Raw genomic sequence first — 18943 nt, 5'->3', positions numbered from 1 at the left:
TCTCATAACATCATCTCTACTTCTGGTTAGCAGAAGATGAGTGGAAGTGGGGAGGTTTATTACAAAAAGACTGTTATACCTTACACACTTCTCCCCATGAATAGTGAAGGTGTGAGTGAAAAAGACAGCAATTTTATTTTTTTTTTGAAACAGGTTCTTGCACTGTCACCCGGGCTGGAGTGCACTGTTGTGATCACTGCTCACTGCAGCCTCCACCTCCCAGGCTCAAGTGATCCTCCTACCTCAGCCTCCTGAGTAGCTGGGACCACAGTTGGGCACTACCATGCCCAGCTATTTTTTTTTTTTAAGAGACGGGGTCTCACTATATTGCTTAGGCTAGTTCTCAAACTCCTGGCCTCAAGCAGTCCTCCCACCTTGGCCTCCCAAAGGGTTGTGATTACAGGCATAAGCCACCACACCCAGCCAGCAATTTTAGAATAAAGGGTGAAGGTGCTGTTGGGGAAATATAATTTAAAAAACAAAATCTTCTCTCAACCCAGAAATCATCTCCATGAAGGCAGTAGAGAAAGATAAGCTTTATTATTGAATAAAAATTAAATGAGAATGTGATGCACATCACAGGCACTTTGCTAAGAGATCACAAAGACAGAAGGAAATTTCACCATTTTGTACAGCCAAGCAGGTACAGCCCATTACATGTATGTTTTCGAGATAAATAGTCCTCAACTAAGAGAACTTGACAGCACCACTGGTCACACAGTTCATCCTAACTTTACCTGATAATTGATGTGACCACTTGTGTTATCTAAGATATCAACTTTTCGGGGGTGGGGGAGTGTGGAAACAGGAGTTACTTTTATAGCTTGGTGCAAGGTACTCATTAAGATTAGGCTGTTACCCTCCCACAGAAACTGGAAGATAGGTATGCTATCTGGTAATGTTTACATTTCCCAGGTCCTTGAGAAAGACATTCCTAGGTCATAAAGCTGACAAAAGGCTGATTCAGTTTTTAAATATATATATATCTGTATATATATTTCAGGCTGGGCATGATGGCTTATGCTTTTAATCCCAGCACTTTGGGAGGCCAAGGCAGGTGGGTCACCTGAGGTCAGGCGTTCGAAACCAGCCTGGCCAACATGATGAAACCCGTCTCTACTAAAAATACAAAAAAATTAGCCGGGCATGGTGACACATGCCTGTAATCCTAGCTACCAGGGAGGCTGAGGCAGGAGAATCACTTGAACCCGGAGGCGGAGGTTGAGCCGAGATTGCACCATTGCACTCCAGCCTGGAAACAAGAACAAAACTCCGTCTCAAAATAAAAAAAAAAAAATTATATATATATATATATATATTTCAAAGAGACTGAGAAAGTGCATACAAGTTTTCTCAAGTAATAACCTGACATAGAGGGAGGGGAGGAAAATTTCTTGCCTCATTTTCAACAGGTGGAATTAAACTTATTATTTTAAATTCATATTTATCCTTACAGTGCCCATCCTAAATTTGGAAGAGGAAGGATGTGGGCCAACTTTTGGCTTAGGCCCTCATGTCAGGGCTTCTCTTAGTACATATGGTACCTTTCTGAGATTTTCAAACTGGCAGCCACTTTGGACTGATCAAGTCGCAAAGCTGAATTAATTGCTTACTATTGTAAGGGAGAGCTATGCCAGTCAGGCCCAGGCTCCCTTAGCAGAGCAGACTGCTGATCTTCTGTGGGGTTTTGGGGAAGCTGGAAGTTTAAGGACAGGAAGACTTTGAAAAGTATTAACAGGATGATGTCATCTGGGGTGGAGATTGATTTGGGCTGTAATAGAAGCCCTACTTGGAGAAGTGAACAAAGGGTTTAATCTGCTTCAGGCAGAAAAACACCTAGGAATAGGACATCCAGGGCAGGCATTTCAGCTCACTGATGCCTTTGAGGAACCAGGGCCCTTCTGTTTTCTTGCTCTACCATTAGTGGCCCATGCATTTGCACCCTCATGGTTGTGTTACTTGGGGGTCCTTGCTCACAGAGCTCCCAAGATGGTGGCAAGCCTCGTGTTCTCTGACCTGGGGTTCTTGGCCTCATGGATTCAAGGAATGGAACCTTGGGCCATGCGGTGAGTGTTATAGCTCTATTAGAAGCTGTGGGTCACAGAAGAGAACCATGGAACCCAGTGACTAGTGTTCAGCTCAATTAGGATGAACCCAGGCACTTAGCCATGCAGGAACAATGGCAAGCCTTTAGCCCGATTGGGAGCGGCAGTGGGCGCCTTGCTGGATCAGGAGCACAGCGGACACCCTGCATGATCCGGAGGGATGGGAGTCAGTGGCGGGTCTGCGGTGGCAGCAAATAGCAGTGGTGGATGGCAAGCGAAAGCTCAGCTCAAGCCGTAAGAAACATGGACCAGAAGAGTGCAGTTGCAAGATTTAATGGAGTGAAATAGCATGAAAACAGCTCCCATACAAAGGGAGGGGACCCAAAGGGGGTTGCCGTTACCGGCTCGAAGGCCTGGGTTTATATCCCGATCATTGTCCCTCCTGCTGTGCTCTCAGGCAATAGATGATTGGCTATTTCTTTACCTCCTGTTTTTGCCTAATTAGCATTTTAGTGAGCTCTCTGATTGGTCAGGTGTGAGCTAAGTTGCAAGCCCTGTGTTTAAAGATGGATGTGGTCACCTTCCCAGCTAGGCTTAGGGATTCTTAGTCAGCCTAGGAAATCCAGCTAGTCCTGTCTCTCAGTCCCCCATCTCAACAGGAAAACCTAAGTGCTGTTGGGGAGGTTGGCCGACGACCGCTCTAACTGCTTCCTGCTGAATTGGGGCGTAGTAGTGGTTGTGCAGTTGAGATTTCCTCGGGAGGGGTGCATTTGATGTCATTAACATCAGATCGTGGGCTAGCAGGCCGGTCCAGGGGTCTGCGGTAGATCTTAGTCTTGGACTGCATCTTGGGCTCCATTTGTAGTTTTACAGCTTCGATTCTGGAAGAGACAAAGTTAACAAGGAGGTTAAAGATACAGGGTCCAAAGAGGAGTAGCAATATTATAGCTGCAAGAGGTCCTAAGAAGGGGAGAATCCAGGGCATCCATTGGCTGAGGAGGCCCCAGGGTCCAGTGTTTCGAAGCTCCTCTGCTCTACGTTGTATTCGATCTCGAATTTCTTTAACTTTCTCAGTGACGATTCCGGATTGATTAACATAATAACAGCATTCTTCCCCTAAAAATAAACAGGTTCCCCCTCTTTCAGCGGTTAGCAAGTCTAAAGCTCTTCGATTTTGAAGGACTACTGCTGCTAGGGAGTTAAGTTGATCTTGCAAGGTGACCAGGGAGTCGGCGACCCGTTCCATGTCCCCATTTAGTTCTTGAGATAGTTTGTAGTAGAACTGAGTAGAGGTTGTGATACCGCCAATGCCAGTACCTAGTGCACCTAGCACTCCTGCTCCTATAACAAAAGGAAGAATGGGTACTCTTTTGTTGCGGGGCTTAGATACGACATAATTGTATAAATCTTGTTCAGTGTAGATGGTCATAGGAGGCACTAAGAATGAGAGGAAGCACATAGATTCTGAAGAGCCATTCAAACAACGATAGGCTGAGGTACCACAGACGAAAAATATTCCTGAGGGTAGGCAGACTATTTGTGTGGGAGGAGTTACCCACCTGATGCATTGGGAGTTGGTTGTGTCTATAGTATTGCTAAATTTTACACAGGTGAGGTTTGAGGTATGGGTTATTTCCAGATTGGAAACAAGAGGTCCTACTAAAACGGAAGTGGTGTTTATTTCTGTGCTGAAGTTGTTCCATTCTTCAGGTACAGGGATTGAAACATATGGCCTGAAGTCCAGGGGGAGGCATATCCAACAGTTAGTAGGGTTTTGGGCCGAGACCTCATGGAGCCCAGTGAGGGTGGTATTAAATAGGCTTACCAGGCGAGTATGGGTACGGAGGGTTTCATGTAGTTTTGAGAGATCTAGTCCTTTGTAGGGGCTAGAGGTGCTATGTACCCGGGTCAGTTGGGAGATTACTTCTTTTACATGTTTTTCTCTTGCCTGATCTTGAACTCCACCCCCATCAGACATACCAGTATGGGTGAAGTAAGTCCAACAGACAGTGACTCCAAGTCCTCCAGGACAACTAGGATTAATCATTTTTCCTGTCCAATAATGAGTATTTGCATGCATGCAAAGAGTGGCAGAGTTATAGCAGTTGCGGGGCATATGGGTGTGGGCAGTGAAGGTGGGGGTTCCCTTAGAAAAACTCCTATGCGATGGGGCATCAATATTTCCAGGACGCCGCATTCTCCATAGAAACTCTTGGTAAGGGGAGCTACTGGTCATACAGCGGCATGGAGGGGGTGCAGTGAGAGTGAAAGAGGGTAAAAGAACAGTAAAGAGAAGAATATGATAAGGGAGGGCCATGGGGATTTATGATTTTAGTTACTTTCCTCCTGGTTGTTGTTTGAAGAGCAGGCGCAAATCCTCTAGAGGTTCACAGGAATAGCTAGCGTTGTCTGCTGGATTTTCAGGTTCCTTTGGCAGTATCCAGGGTTTGACTCGAGTGTGATGTATCCAAGACTCCACTCCAGCCACTTTAACCACGGTTGGGGTAGATAAAATGACTGGGTAGGGTCCTTCCCAGGATGTATCTAGGGATGGGGAATTAGAGGGAAGGGACTTGACTAATACCATGTCACAAGGGTGGAATAGTTCTTTTCCCTCTTCTCAGGGATAGGCTCCTTGTAATGTTTTAAGAACTTGTTGATATTTGGCTAAGGAGGTGATGTCTGCAACTAAGTTGGCTGTCTTGGTCAAACACAAGGTCATTGGTTATGAAGGGCCTTCCATACAGCATTTCGTATGGGCTAAGTCCTGCTTTTTGGGGAAAGTTGCAGATTCTTTTTAAGGCTATAGGCAACAGAGCAGGCCATGTGAGGTGGGTTTCCTGGGTTTGCTTTTTTAGATGTCCTTTGAGTGTTTCATTCATTTTCTCGACCTTCCCTGAGGACTGTGGCCTTCAGGCGCAGTGTAAGTGATATTGTATACCTAAGGCCTGGGATACTCCCTGGGTTACTGTGGCCTTGAAAGCAGGGCTATTGTCACTCTGTAAGCCTCGGGGAAGTCCGAATCTGGGAATTATTTCATGAACTAGTGCCTTTATTACCTCTTGGGCCTTTTCTGTACTACAGGGGAAGGCCTCTGCCCAACCAGTTAAAGTATCTACCCAGACTAGTAGATACTGAAATCCCTGAGATTTGGGCATGTGGGTAAAATCAGTTGCCAGTCTTCTCCAGGGTAATGGCCTGTTCTTTGTTCTCCTGAAGGAGCTTGGTGATAAGGCAGGGGATTATTTCTCTGGCACACTTCACAGGCCCTGACTATCTGCTTGATAGTTTTGAAAAGGCCTGGTCCAGTAAATAATGATTTGGCCATCTGATGGGTGCTATCGATGCCTAAGTGAAAGGTTTGATGAAGGGTTTTAAGTAATTTCCATTGGTTAGTTGCAGGCAAAAGTATTTTCCCTTCTTCAGTGGCTAGCCATCCCGAGGGGAGAAAACTGTCCTCGTGAGGTTCCCCATTCTGTTTCTCCTGCTGAGTACTGGGGCTTGGTTTCCCAGAGGGGATTACCCTATACTAGGGGTTGTTTTATAAGCATTTCTAATGGAGGGTCCTGCCTTGCAGCTTTTTTGGCTTCAATATCTGCTTGGCAGTTCTCTTCTATTTCCCTTTCCTTTCCTTTCTGATGACCCCGGCAGTGTAAGACTGCCACCTCTTTAGGTTTCTGTACAGCCAATAATAATTTCCTAATGGCTTCCTGATGTTTGATAGGTGTTCCCTCAGAAGTTAGGAATTCCCTTTCTTTCCATATTGCTGCATGGGCATGGAGGACTAGGTAAGCATATTTAGAGTCTGTATATATATTTGCCCTTTTTCCTTCTCCTAATTCTAGTGCCCGAGTGAGGGCTATTAGTTCTGCTAGCTGAGCACTAGTTCCTGGAGTGAGGGGATTACTTTCAAGTATTCCATTATCACTGACCACTGCATACCCCACTTTTCGAAGTCCTTTTTCTACAAAGGAACTTCCATCAGTATACAAGTTGAGGTCGGGATCAGTCAAGGGAACCTCTAAAAGGTCCCCTTGAGCGGCATAGGTTTGAGAAATTACTTGTTGACAGTTATGTTCTATCTTTTCTTCATTGTCTGGAAGAAATGTGGCTGGGTTAAGAGTTGCACAAGTGCACAGTCGCAGCACTGGCCCTTCAAGTAATAGAGCCTGACATTTAAGTAAACAGTTGTCTGACAGCCACAAGTCTCCTTTAGCAGTGAGTGTGCCATTCACATCATGAGATGTCCACACAGTAAGATCTCTTCCCTGTATTATTTTAACTGCTTCAGATACTAAGCCTGCTACTGCCACCACTACCCGTAAACAATGAGGTCAACCCTTTGCCACTACATCAATTTCCTTAGTCAGGTATGCCACAGGTTGCAAGCTCGTCCCTCGGATCTGTGTAAGGACTCCTAGAGCTATTCCTGTTTTTTTCTGTGACATATGAAGAAAAGTCTTGCCCCGTTGGCAAACTTAACACTGGGGCTTGGGTTAGGGCCTGGAAAGCCACTTCTACTTCAGTTGTCCATCTTACTTAATGGGTATTGGCTTTCTGAGTTTCCTTAATTAGTGTATTTAACGATCTGGCTATTTCGCCATACCTGGGAATCCATATTCGGCAGAAACCTATTATGCCAAGGAATCCTCTTAGTTGCTTTAGGGTTTTGGGATGAGGATAAGCCAGTATAGGCTGGATGTGTTCCTCACTGAGGGCCCTGGTGCCTTTGGATAATTTTAGCCCTAAGTAACCTGCTGTGAGCAGAGTTGAGCCTTTAGTTTGGAAACCTTGTAGCCACAGGTAGTGAGGAAATTGAAGAGCGCTTGGGTGGCTTGATGGCACAAGGTTTCTGAATGGGCAGCCAAAAGTAAATCATCCGCCTACCGAAGGACAAGAGTGTCCAGGTATGAGGATTGGCTCAAGTCTTGGGCTAATGCCTGGCCAAATAGATGGGGACTATCCCTGAACCTTTGGGGTAAAATAGTCCAGGTGAGTTGAGATGTTGGGTTTGAAGGATCTTCAAAGGCAAACAAGAATTGAGAGTCAGGATGTACAGGGATGCAGAAAAAGGCATCCTGAAGGTCCAGGACTATAAACCACTCTGCTTCCTCTGGTATTTGGGAAAGCAGAGTATAAGGGCTAGGTACAGCTGGCTATAGAGGAACAACAGCCTCATTGATAATCCTGAGATCTTGCACTAACCTCCACTGTCTGTTGGGTTTCTGTACTCCTAAAATTGGAGTACTGCAGGGGTTACTGCATGGTTTTACTAGGCCTTGGGCTTTTAGGTCCTTAACAATCTTTTGGAGTCCTTGTTGAGCCTTGCGTCTGAGGGGGTACTGCCTTTGGTAGGGAAAGGAGGCGGAATCCTTTAGTTTAACTTGAACAGGACGGGCATTCTTTGCTCATCCATATAGTCCTTCTGTTGCCCAGACTTCAGGATTAATTCCTTCCTCAAGCAGGGGACAACAAACGGGTGTTCCTTCTCCTATGTTCAGGTGTATAATGGCCCCTGCTTTTGCTAGAATGTCTCTCCCTAACAAGGTAGTGGGGCTTTCAGGCATAATTAGAAAAGCATGTGAAAAGAATAAAGCTCCCCAGTCATAACTTAGTGCCTGGGAGAAGTATCTAGTGACTGCCCGTCTTAGGACCCCCTCAGATAGTGACAGATCTGGAAGACAGTTGTCCGGGACAGAAGAGTAAGACTAAGAAGACCGCACCAGTGTCCAGGAGACAACCTCCTGGCCCTCAATGGTCAAGCATACCCAGGGCTCTGTGAGGGTGATGGCATGGGATGGCGCTTGCCCCAGGCACCCTCAGTCCTGCTGCTGGATCATCTGGTTAGTGGCTTCTGACTCAGAGGACCTTTGTCCCCTGGGGCAGTGGGCCTTCCAGTGATTCCCTTGACATAAGGGGCATGGACGAGGGGGTGGCTTACTTCTACTTGGACAATCTTTTTTAAAGTGTCCTTGTAGACTGCACTGGAAGCAAGCCCTATTAGGCATTCAATTTGCCCAGCTTTTCCCTTTTCCAGAGCCTCCAAAGTCCACTTGCCTGAGGGTCATGACTAAAGCGGTGGCCTTTTTTTAATCCTGTTTGTCCTGTTCCGCCTGCTCCTCCTGATCTCTATTATAAAAAACCGAGGTTGCCAAGTTCAATAGGGTTTCTAAGTTTTGCTCTGGGCCTACGGCAGACTTTTGAAGTTTTTTTCTAATGTCTGCAGCTGACTGAGTGATAAACTTATGCTTTAAGATTAATTGGCCTTCAGTAGAGTCAGGTGACAGAGAGGCATGCTTCCTCAATGCCTCCCTTAGTCTCTCCAGAAAGGCAGTAGGATTTTCTTCCCTTCCCTGTGTTATAGTGGACATCACTGAGTAATTCATAGGCTTCTTCCTAGTTTTCCTTAGTCCTTCTAGCGCACAAGTTAGCAAATGTCTGCAGCACCAATCTCCATGTTCTGATTCTGTGTCCCAGTGAGGGTCTAGACTGGGAACTGCCTGCTGGCCTGTGGGGAATCATTCTCTTTCCTCTGTTGTCGTCCTATCATTGACATGACTGAGATACCAGAGATCGCCAAACTCTCGGGCTGCAGTTATGGTGGCACTTCTCTCATTTGGGGTTAGTGTCGTATTTAGCAGTGACATTATATCTCTCCATGTCAGATCAAAGAATTGTCCTAACCCTTGTAAAACATCAATATAGCCATCAGGGTTATCTGAGAATTTACCTAGGTCTGTTTTTATTTGCTTTAAGTCTGAGAGAGAAAAAGGCACATGCACTCTGGCTGGGCCGAATTCTCTTCCTCCCACTGCTTGGAGGGGTCATAATTGGGGAATATTGGCACTCTTTGGTTCACTGTTTACCCTTTTGTCTATCTCCTTTTGGACCATTTGTGTTGAAGGGGGGTCCTTATTAGTTGGGGAAGGAGTCAGGGGGATGCTGGGATAGGGAGGTACACTCTGAAGACTTCCTGTAGGGCATAAATCACACTTTTTACATAATTGCGAGTTGTCTCTTAATGAAAAGAAAGTTTGTACTTATGGCACTTCACTCCATTTGCCTTTTCTACAAAAGAGGTCTAGCTGTAAGATGGTGTTATAATTTATACTTCCCTCAGGAGTGCCAGGCGGCACTGCAGAAGAATATAAGTCGTTTCTTTCTTAGTGTCTGAGGGTCAAATTGGTCCCAATTCTCCAGAATACGTCTTAGGGGCGTTTTTGTCTTGCGGGGAACGTTTCCCATCTGAAAAAAGAACATAGGGATGCCAGCAACCCTAGTCATTTTCCGATGAGCTTTAGTCCTAGAGTGTCCTCTATGGTCCTAATGCTTATTCTTTCCAGGGTGCGTCACCACCCATGGACCTCTGCTTATCGGATTAGTTACGCTCACCGATGTTGCAGTCCTGCATCTGTTTTCCCGCCTCTCTTGACCACAAAGAAAGGGGTCCAGGTTGCTGGATTCTAGTGGTCCTTTACCAGCGTGCCCAACATTGCCTTTGCGCTCAGGGGTGAGTTCCTTTCCAGGGTGCGTAACCACCCATGGACCTCAGTTTATCGGATTAGTTATGCTTACCGATGTAGCAGTCCTGCACCCCTTTTCCCGCATTTCTTGACCACAAAGAAAGGGGTCTGGGCTGCTGGATTCTAGTGGTCCTTTACCAGCATGCCCAACATTGCCTTTGCACTCAGGAGTGAGTCCTAGAGCTGGGCTGGGTTCCTATTTTATAACAACCCAGCTGCCCCATCAAGATGCATTCCCATAAACAAGTTCTTATGCAAATGCATTACAGAGAGGGTGTAGCTAACCTTTTGAATCAGGATTGAGATAGTCTTTTGATTCTGTAAGTACTTTAAGGCTTGGCTGAGTGCAAACAGCTCACACGTTTGAGGAGACCAGTTATTAGGCAATTTTTCTAACTCTGCTTCCACAGGAGTCCCCGTATCAATTACTGAATACCCATTGTGGTTTTTTTCCTCAATCACCTGGGAGGAACCATCTATCGTCCTGTCCTGAAGGGAGTTCCTCCTAGGTCTGGTCGGACCTTTGTATGGTAATTAAGATTTAAATCCCCTCTTAGGAAATCTACTGGGTTAAGGGAATTATCAGTGGTTGGAGTTACATTACCTTTTTCTAACAGAATAGCCCCATACTTTAAGATTTTTGAGTTAGTAAGCTACCTTTTTGCTTTTTTTATTAGAATAATTCTGAACTGGTGAGGTGTGCTCACAATGAGGTTTCCTCTAAAAGTTACTTTTCTACTTTTAGCAAAGCAGTTGCGCTACCGACTGAATGCATTTGGTCCATCTGCGGGTTACTGGGTTAAGGATTTTTGATTAGGGAAACTACAGGTTGTCAATGGCCTCAGTGCTTTCGGCATATGCTCTTATTTACACTGACCACAAAGTGGATTGGAGTGCTATAGGGTCACAGAAAAGACCTTCAATTATCAAGTACAGGTTTTAAATTTACCCTGGCTTTTAAAGGAATAGAGCACACTGTTTTTTACTATTTCTTTCTCTTTCTTTCTCTCTTTGACTCTCTCTCTCCTCTGTCTCTCTCTCTCCTCTTTGTCTCTGTGTCTCTTCTGTCTCTCTCACTGTCTCTCTCTCGTCTCTGTCTCTCTGTCTTTCTCCTCTATTTCTCTCTCTCTCCTCTGTCTCTCTTTTCCCTTAGCCATTTACAAACTTGGGGCCCTGGCAAGGGTGGTGGGGAATGGGTCCTACATATCCCTGGGACACCAGGGATAAGACTCCCTGGGTTATAGCCTAGGTGCCTAAGGACGCAGCGCAGAGCTTCCTTAGATCCCTTTGGAGATACAACTTGCTAGAGGAAATGAAAGTCTGAACCATTAGTACCTAGGAGGCAGGGATCGGAGGAAGTATATTCAGAGGTAAGGAGAATTTTGGGGCTACACTTTGAAGAAAGTTGTGGTTGGGACCCAGGAGGTATGGGTCAGAAGGAAAGATAGGGGTGCATGCATGGGCGACTGTTGAGTAGAGACTTCTGGCTACACCATGATCTCAACTGGCTACTGCCGGGAGTTCAGGACGACAGCTTTCTGCCTCTAGTCGGCCCTCGGCTTCCCCAAGAAAACTGAAAGTGGAAGCTGGCTCGAGGCAAACCAAGTCCCCAACCCAGAAGGGTTGGGCGTTGTTAGAAAGCCCTTCCCCAGATAGCCTCACACCTGAGTCTTAAGTCCGGTGGCCACACTAATCGTTTTTAACTCGCCGACAAGTACCCGGTATTTTCCTCTAATTCTAAGGAAGGATAAGACAGAATAGCAAGCGAAAGTGGTCCAATATTACTCACCACTTTGGATGTCCGTTCGTGGTTGCCAAAATGTTACCGGGGGGTCCTTGCTCGCAGAGCTCCCAAGATGGTGGTGAACCACTTCCAAGATGGTAGCAGGCCGCTTCCAAGATGGTGGCAAGCCTCGTGTTCTCTGACCTGGAGTTCTTGGCCTCATGGATTCCAAGGAATGGAACCTTGGGCCATGTGGTGAGTGTTATAGCTCTATTAGAAGCCGTGGGTCACGGAAGAGAACCATGGAACCCAGTGACTAGTGTTCAGCTCAATTAGGACGAACCCGGGCACTTAGCCGTGCAGGAACAATGGCAAGCCTTTAGCCCAATTGGGAGCGGCAGTGGGCGCCTCGCTGGATCAGGAGCACAGTGGACACCCTGCAGGATCCAGAGGGATGGGAGTCAGCGGCAGGTCTGCGGTGGTGGCAAACAGTGGTGGTGGCAAACAGCAGTGGTGGATGGTGAGCAAAAGCTCAGCTCGAGCCGTAACAAACATGGACCAGAAGAGTGCAGTTGCAAGATTTAATAGAGTGAAATAGCATGAAAAGAGCTCCCATACAAAGGGAAGGGACCCAATGGGGGCTGCTGTTGCCAGCTCGAATGCCTGGGTTTATATCCCGATTGTTGTCCCTCCTGCTGTGCTCGCAGGCAATAGATGATTGGCTATTTCTTTACCTCCTGTCTTTGCCTAATTAGCATTTTAGTGAGCGCTCTGATTGGTCGGGTGTGAGCTAAGTTGCAAGCCCCGTGTTTAAAGGTGGATGTGGTCACCTTCCCAGCTAGGCTTAGGGATTCTTAGTCGGCCTAGGAAATCCAGCTAGTCCTGTCTCTCAGTTGCAAGATAATTGCTGTATCTCCAGGCGTTTTGCCCTCATCCCAGAAAGGAAGCCCGCCCCAGGGACTTCTGTCTATGTTCACTGTCCAGAACTATGTCACATAGCCACAAATGACTGCAGTGAAGATCATGTGACTCAGTAATTCACTCTCCAGAGAGTATAGGAAGGCAAGAGAGGTGGTGTTGGAATGGATGTTGAATGAATTCATCTATAGGATATACCACAACGTCGGGAATAAGTGGGAGATGTTACAATCGAAATGGGCTGGTTATAAGTGGGGATAAGTGGCTCGTGGGGTGGCAGAGGTCAGGCAGTTGCAATATGAGAGGCTAGGTGGATGCAGCTACCATAATCAGCAATAAAGCCAGCATGTTAATTGCAGTGGTCTGACCTGCAGGGATCTTTGGTGCTGCCTAATTATGGTAATACATAAGTTATTAAGAAATAGTTTTTTGGCAGCTAGAAAGGGTAAAAGTTTTTGGAAATTTTCTTGTAATAAGAAGCAACCCTCACCCATTCCAAACCATTTCTTTTCTAACAGAAAAGGCAGCTTAAAGAGCCAGGCCAGCAAACTTTGATATGCAAATGCAGGCCATTAAAAACTAGGTCCACCCAACATGGCCACCATGGCGATTCCCACCCTCTTCTCCTTGTCAGCACATGTACCAAGTGTCATGGCCCCCTCCAGATAATTCATGTGTTTTCAGAACATCATGGCAACCCACATTTGCATATTAAAGGACTGAGGTGGGAGGGCCAGGTTTTTTGCGGGGTACATGAATGATACACCTGGTCAACCCAATCCCCTGGGCCCTATGCAAATTAGACACCGCCTCCTCCAGCCTCCAAGTATAATCAACCACTTTTCCACTGCACGTGGAGTTTCCTTCTCTCGGCTTGGAGCCCCCTCCCTCTGTGTCTGTACAGGGGAGCCTCTTCCTTCTTTTTTGCATATTAAACTCTCTGGTCCTTAAAACCACTCCATGTGTGTCCGTGTTGTTGTCATCCGTGTCCCTGTGAAGAGAGTCCACCAAACAGGCTTTGTGTGAGCAACAAGGCTGTTTATTTCACCTGGTTGCAGGCGGGCTGAGTCCGAAAAAGGAGTCAGCGAAGGGAGATGGGGTGGGGCCGTTTTATAGGATTTGGGTGGGTAGTGGAGGGGCAGGGGTCACAAGGTGCTCAGTGGGGGAGGTTTTGAGCCAGGAGAAGGAATTTCATAAGGTTAATTGCTCAGTTAAGGTGGGGCAGGAACAAATCACAGTGGTGGAATGTCATCGGTTAAGGCAGGAACAGACCATTTTCACTTCCTTTGTGATTCTTCAGTTACTTCAGGCCATCTGGATGTATATGTGCAGGTCACAGGGGATATGATGGCTTAGCTTGGGCTCAGAGGCCTGACATTGCTGTCTTCTTATATTAATAAGAAAAATAATGTAAAATAGTGTTGAAGTGTTGGGGCAGCAAAAATTTTGGGGGTGGTATGGAGAGATAATGGGCTATGTTTCTCAGGGCGAATTCGAGAGGGATTGTGGGCGGCATGAGAACCTAGAGTGGGAGAGATTAAGCTGAAGGAAGATTTTGTGGTAAGGGGTGATATTGTGGGGTTGTTAGAAGGAGTATTTGTTGTATAGAATGATTGGTGATGGCCTGGATGTGGTTTTGTATGAATTGAAAAACTAAACGGAAGACACAAGGTCTGAATAAGAGAAGGAGAAAAACAGATATTAAAGGACTAAGATTTGGGAGGACCTAGGACATCCAATTAGAGAGTTCCCAAGGGGGTGCAGCATAATTACTTGCTTGGTTGGCGAGTTTTTGGGCTCTATCCTCCTTTTTAAGTTGGAGGCTGAGTTTGGTGGGGTGTGTTTTTAAAAGACCATTAGTCCATTCTACCTGTCCTGAAGATGAGGACAGAAAGGGGTACGAAGGTTCCACTGAATACCAAGAGCCTGAAAAACTGCTCGGGTGATTTGACTAATAAAGGCTGGTCTGTTATCAGACTGTATAGAGGTGGGAAGGCCAACCAAAGGAATTATGTCTGACAGAAGGGAAGAAATGACCGCGGTGGCCTTCTCAGACCCTGTGGGAAAGGCCTCTACCCATCCAGTGAAAGTGTCTACCTAGACCAAGAGGTATTTTAGTTTCCTGACTCCGGGCATGTGAGTAAAGTCAATTTGCCAGTCCTGGGCAGGGGCAAATCCCTGAGCTTGATGTGTAGGGAAGGGAGGGGGCCTGAACAATCCCTGAGGGGTAGTAGAATAGCAGATGGAACACTGAGAAGTGATTTCCTTGAGGATATGTTTCCACGATGGAAGGAAATGAGAGGTTCTAAGAGGTGGACTAGTGGCTTGTAACCTACATGGAAGAGGTTATGAAATGATGACAGAATAGAATGGGCCTGTGAGGCTGGAAGGAGATATTTTCCTTGGTCTAAGAACCATTTGCCTTGTGTGAGAAGAGATTGATAGGCAGAAGTTTCAGTGGGGGAGTAGGTGGGAATGACTGATGGGAAGGAGAAAAACTGGCCATGAGGGACAGAAGTTGGAACACTAGCTGCTTCTTTAGCTACCTTATCAGCATAAGCATTTCCTAGAGCAATGGGATCTGACACCTTTTGGTGGCCCTTGCAGTGTGTGACTCCAGCTTCCTTTGGAAGTAAAGCGGCCTTGAGAAGAGTTTTTATTAAAGAGGCATTAATGATGGAGGACCCTTGTGTAGTGAGGAAACCTCTTTCAGCCCATATAACAGCATGGTGGTGCAAGATATGGAAGGCATATTTAGAGTCAGTATAAATATTGACGTGTAGTCCCTTTGCAAGAGTGAAGGCCCGAGTTAAGGCAATCAGTTCGGCTTGCTGAGAGGTAGTGGAAGGGGGCAGAGCAGTAGCCTCAATGATGGATGTGGAAGATTCTATAGCATAGCCTGCCTTTGCTGGTGAGTGGCGATCAGGCCTGGTGGAACTGCCATCAATAAACCAAATGTGATCAACATGAGGAACAGAAAAGAAGGAAATATGGGGAAATGGGGTGAATGTCAGGTAGATCAGAGAGATACAATCATTGGGGTCAGGTGTGGTATCCGGAATAATGTGGGAGGCCGGATTGAAGTCTGGGCCAGGAAGAATGGTAATTGTGGGAGACTCAACGAAGAGTGAGTACAGCTGAAGGAGCCGGGGAGCAGAAAGTATATGCGTCAGGTGTGAGGAAGAAAATAGATTTTGGAAGTTATGAGAGCTGTAAAGAGTGAGTTGAGCATAGTTTGTGATTTTGAGGGCCTCTAAAAGTATTAGGGCAGCGGAAGCTACCGCATGGAGACATGATGGCCAGCCTAAAACAGTAAGGTCAAGTTGTTTGGACAAAAAGGCTACAGGGCATGGTCCTGGTCCTTGTGTAAGAATTCCGACTGCACAGCCCTGCACTTTGGCTGTGTGTAATGAAAAGGGTTGGGATGAGTCAGGGAGAGCTAGTGTGGGAGCAGTCTCTAAAGCTGTCTTCAAGGAATGGAAAGAGGAGTGGGGAAAGGATTTAGAATCTATGGGGTCAGCTAGGTTTCCTTTTGTGAGTTTATATAATGGTTTTGTTAGGATGGCAAAACCAGGTATCCAAAGGCAAAAGTATCCAACCATGCCTAGGAGGGAAAGGAGTTGTTGTTTTGTAGAAGGGGTTGGGATTTGAGAGATCAGTCGGAGACGCAATCGGCAGGGAGAGCACATGTGTTTTCATGAAGAATTATGCTGAGGTATGTAACGGATGGAGAAGAAATTTGAGCTTTGGAGGGGGATACCCGATATCCTTTGGAGAACAAATGTTGAAGGAGCAGGAGTGTGTCTTGTTGAGAAGATTTAAAGGAGGGGCTACAAAGTAGAAGGTCATCAATATATTGAAGAAGGTGAGAAGCAGAGAGGTGGAAAGGAAGTAAATCATGAGAAAGAGCTTGGCTGAAGTAATGAGGGCTGTCCCAGAAGCCTTGCGGCAGTACAGCCCAGGTAAGCTGCTGGGACTGATGGGTGTCAGGGTCAGTTTAGGTAAAAGCAAAGAGAGGCTGGGATGTGGGGTGCAGGGGAATAGTGAAAAAAGCATCTTTAAGATCAAGAATGGAATAGTGAGTTGTGGAGGGAGATATTGAGAACAAAAGAGTGTACGGGTTGGGCACCACAGGGTGGATAGGAAAACAATTTGGTTGATAAGGCGCAGATCCTGAACAAACCTGTAAGACTTGTCTGGTTTTTAGACAGGTAAGATGGGGGAATTATAAGGACAGTTTGTAGGCTTTAGAAGCCCATGCTGTAGCAGGTGAGTGATAACAGGCTTCAATCCCCTTAAAGCCTCTTGTGGGATGGGATACTGGCGTTAAGCTGGGTAAGGGTGATTAGGTTTTAATGGGATAGTAATGGGCATGTGATCGGTTGCCAGGGAGGGAGTAGAGGTGTCCCATACTTGTGGGTTAAGGTCGGGGGATACGAGAGGAAGATACGAAGGAGGCTTTGGGTTGGGAAGAAGGGCGGCAATGAGATGTGGCTGTAGCCCAGGAATAGTCGGGGAAGCAGATAATTTGGTTAAAATGTCTCGGCCTAATAAGGGAACTGGGCAGGTGAGGATAACTAAAAAAGAGTGCATAAAAGAATGTTGTCCAAGTTGGCACCAGAGTGGGGGAGTTTTAAGGGGTTTTGAAGCTTGGCCGTCAATACCCACAACAGTTATGGGGGAAAGGGAAATAGGCCCTTGAAAAGAAGGTGATGTGGAGTGGGTAGCCCCTGTATCGATTAAACAGGGGATGGACTTAGCCTCCACTGTGAGAGTTACCCGAAGCTCAGCATCTGTGATGGTCCAGGGGACTTCTGAGGTGATCGGGCAGTGTCAGTCTTCAGCCGCTAAGCCGAGAAGATCTGGGAAGGAGTCAGAGTGCCTTGGGCCAGAGTTCCAGGGGCTCTGGGATTGGCTGCCGGGTGAGTTGGACAGTCCGATTTCCAGTGGGGTCCTGCACAAATGGGACATGGCTTAGGAGGAATCCTGGGCTGCAGGCATTCCTTGGCCCAATGGCCAGATTTCCGGCACTTGAAGCAAGATCCTGGGGGAGGTCGTCCTGGAGGAAGGCCTGGCTGCTGCAGTTCAGGTGTTTTGAAGTTCTTGTTTGCTGGAGATGTGGCTGGGGTTTCACTCAAGAGTTGAGGCAAGGAATTGCAACTCAAATACGTTGCTACTTGGCTGCCTCTACTCTATTATTGTACACCTTGAAGTGAGGTTAATTAAGTCCTGTTGTGGGGTTTGAGGGCCAGAATTTAATTTTTGGAGCTTTATTTAATGTTGGGAGTGGATTGGGTAATAAAATGCATATTGAGAATAAGACGGCCTTCTGACCCTTCAGGGTCTAGGGCTGTAAAGCCTGTAAGGGTTGTTGCCAGATGGGCCATGAACTGGCTGGGTTTTTATATTTGATGAAAAAGAGCCTAAATGCTAACTGATTTGGGAGAGGTCAGATAAAGAAAAAGGAGCATTAACCTTGACTATGCCTTTAGCTCCAGCCACCTCTTTAAGAGGAAATTGTTGGGCAGGTGGGGGAGGGCTAGTCACAGAACGAAACTGTAAGCCGGACTGAGTGTGAGGAGAGGAGGTGATAAAAGGATTATAGGGTGGGGGAGCAGAGGCTGAGGAAGAATTGGGACCTGGCTCGGCCTGGTGAGGAGCAGCCTGGGGAGGAGGGGAGAGGTCAGATGGGTCTGTAGCAAAGGAGGATTCAAATGACTCAGAGCTTGGGGTGGAGACTGAAGGAACAGACAGGAGAGAAAGAAGAAAGATTTGGGATGAGTCGCATTGGGAGCAGAGACTAGGGAGGGACCAATGTGTAAAAGAATGCCTGGACGTTAGGCATCTCAGACCATTTTTCCACAAAAATTATCTAGTAGGATGGAGAAATTGAAAGTGCCATATTCTGGCCATTTAAAGCTATTATCAAGTTTGTACTGAGGCCACACGGTGTTGCAGAAGAAAATAAGGCATTTAGGTTTTAGGTCAGGTGTGAGTTGAAGAGGTTTTAGGTTTTTAAGAACACAGGCTAAGGGAGAAGGGGGAATGGAGGGCAGAAGTTTGCCCATAGTGAAGGAGGTAAGTTTAAAGAGAAAGGTAGAGACACAGAGAAGGGGGTGGGTGAGCAGCCAAAGCAGGTGTCCCCTGCTTTTGCAGTTGACTTACCACCAAGGAAATGTGGGTGAGTGACCAAGGCAGGCGTCCCCGCCGTGATCAGACACCAATGGAGTGTGGGTGAATAATCAGGCAGGCGTCCCTGCAGTGATTAAACACCAAGGGAAGACTGTCTTCCCAAGTCCGTGACTGGTGCTGGAGTTTTGGGTCCATGGATAAAATGTGTCTCCTTTGTCTCTACTAGAGATGAAAAAGAACTGGAATTGGAAGGACAGGGAGATTGAAGGGTAGTGAGAGAGGGAGTCTGAAGGGTAGCAAGAGAGGCTGGAGAAGAGAGTGAAAAGACTGCTTACCTGATTTGAAATTGGTGAGCTGTTCCTTGGGCTGGTTGGTCTGAGGACCCAAGGTCGTAGGTGGATGTCCTCACAGAGTGAGGGCAAGGACAGGGGACTGGTCTCCTGAAGGAGTCCTCCTATCCCAGGTTTCGGCACCAAATGTCATGAGCGTCCACGTGAAGAGAGTCCACTAAACAGGCTTTGTGTGAGCAACAAGGCTGTTTATTTCACCTGGGTGCAGGCGGGCTGAGTCCGAAAAAGGAGTCAGTGAAGGGAGATAGGGGT

General features: G+C 46.7%; 1 protein-coding gene and 1 pseudogene across 1 annotated transcript; both read right to left on the bottom strand.

Moving 5' to 3' along the window:
* Positions 1-2745: 2745 nt before the first annotated feature.
* On the bottom strand, positions 2746-4362 carry ERVW-1 (endogenous retrovirus group W member 1, envelope). The gene has a single exon (NM_001304541.1). The coding sequence runs from the start codon at positions 4360-4362 to the stop codon at positions 2746-2748; it is 1617 nt and encodes a 538-aa protein (NP_001291470.1).
* A 3870-nt stretch (positions 4363-8232) lies between these two features.
* On the bottom strand, positions 8233-9290 carry LOC129523601 (uncharacterized; annotated as a pseudogene).
* Positions 9291-18943: the final 9653 nt, after the last annotated feature.

This window comes from Gorilla gorilla, chromosome 6, assembly GCF_029281585.2.
Source record: "Gorilla gorilla gorilla isolate KB3781 chromosome 6, NHGRI_mGorGor1-v2.1_pri, whole genome shotgun sequence".
NCBI classification, from domain to species: domain Eukaryota; kingdom Metazoa; phylum Chordata; class Mammalia; order Primates; family Hominidae; genus Gorilla; species Gorilla gorilla.
Note: the sequence above shows the minus strand (reverse complement) of the source record. Positions and strands in the feature narration are given on the sequence as shown.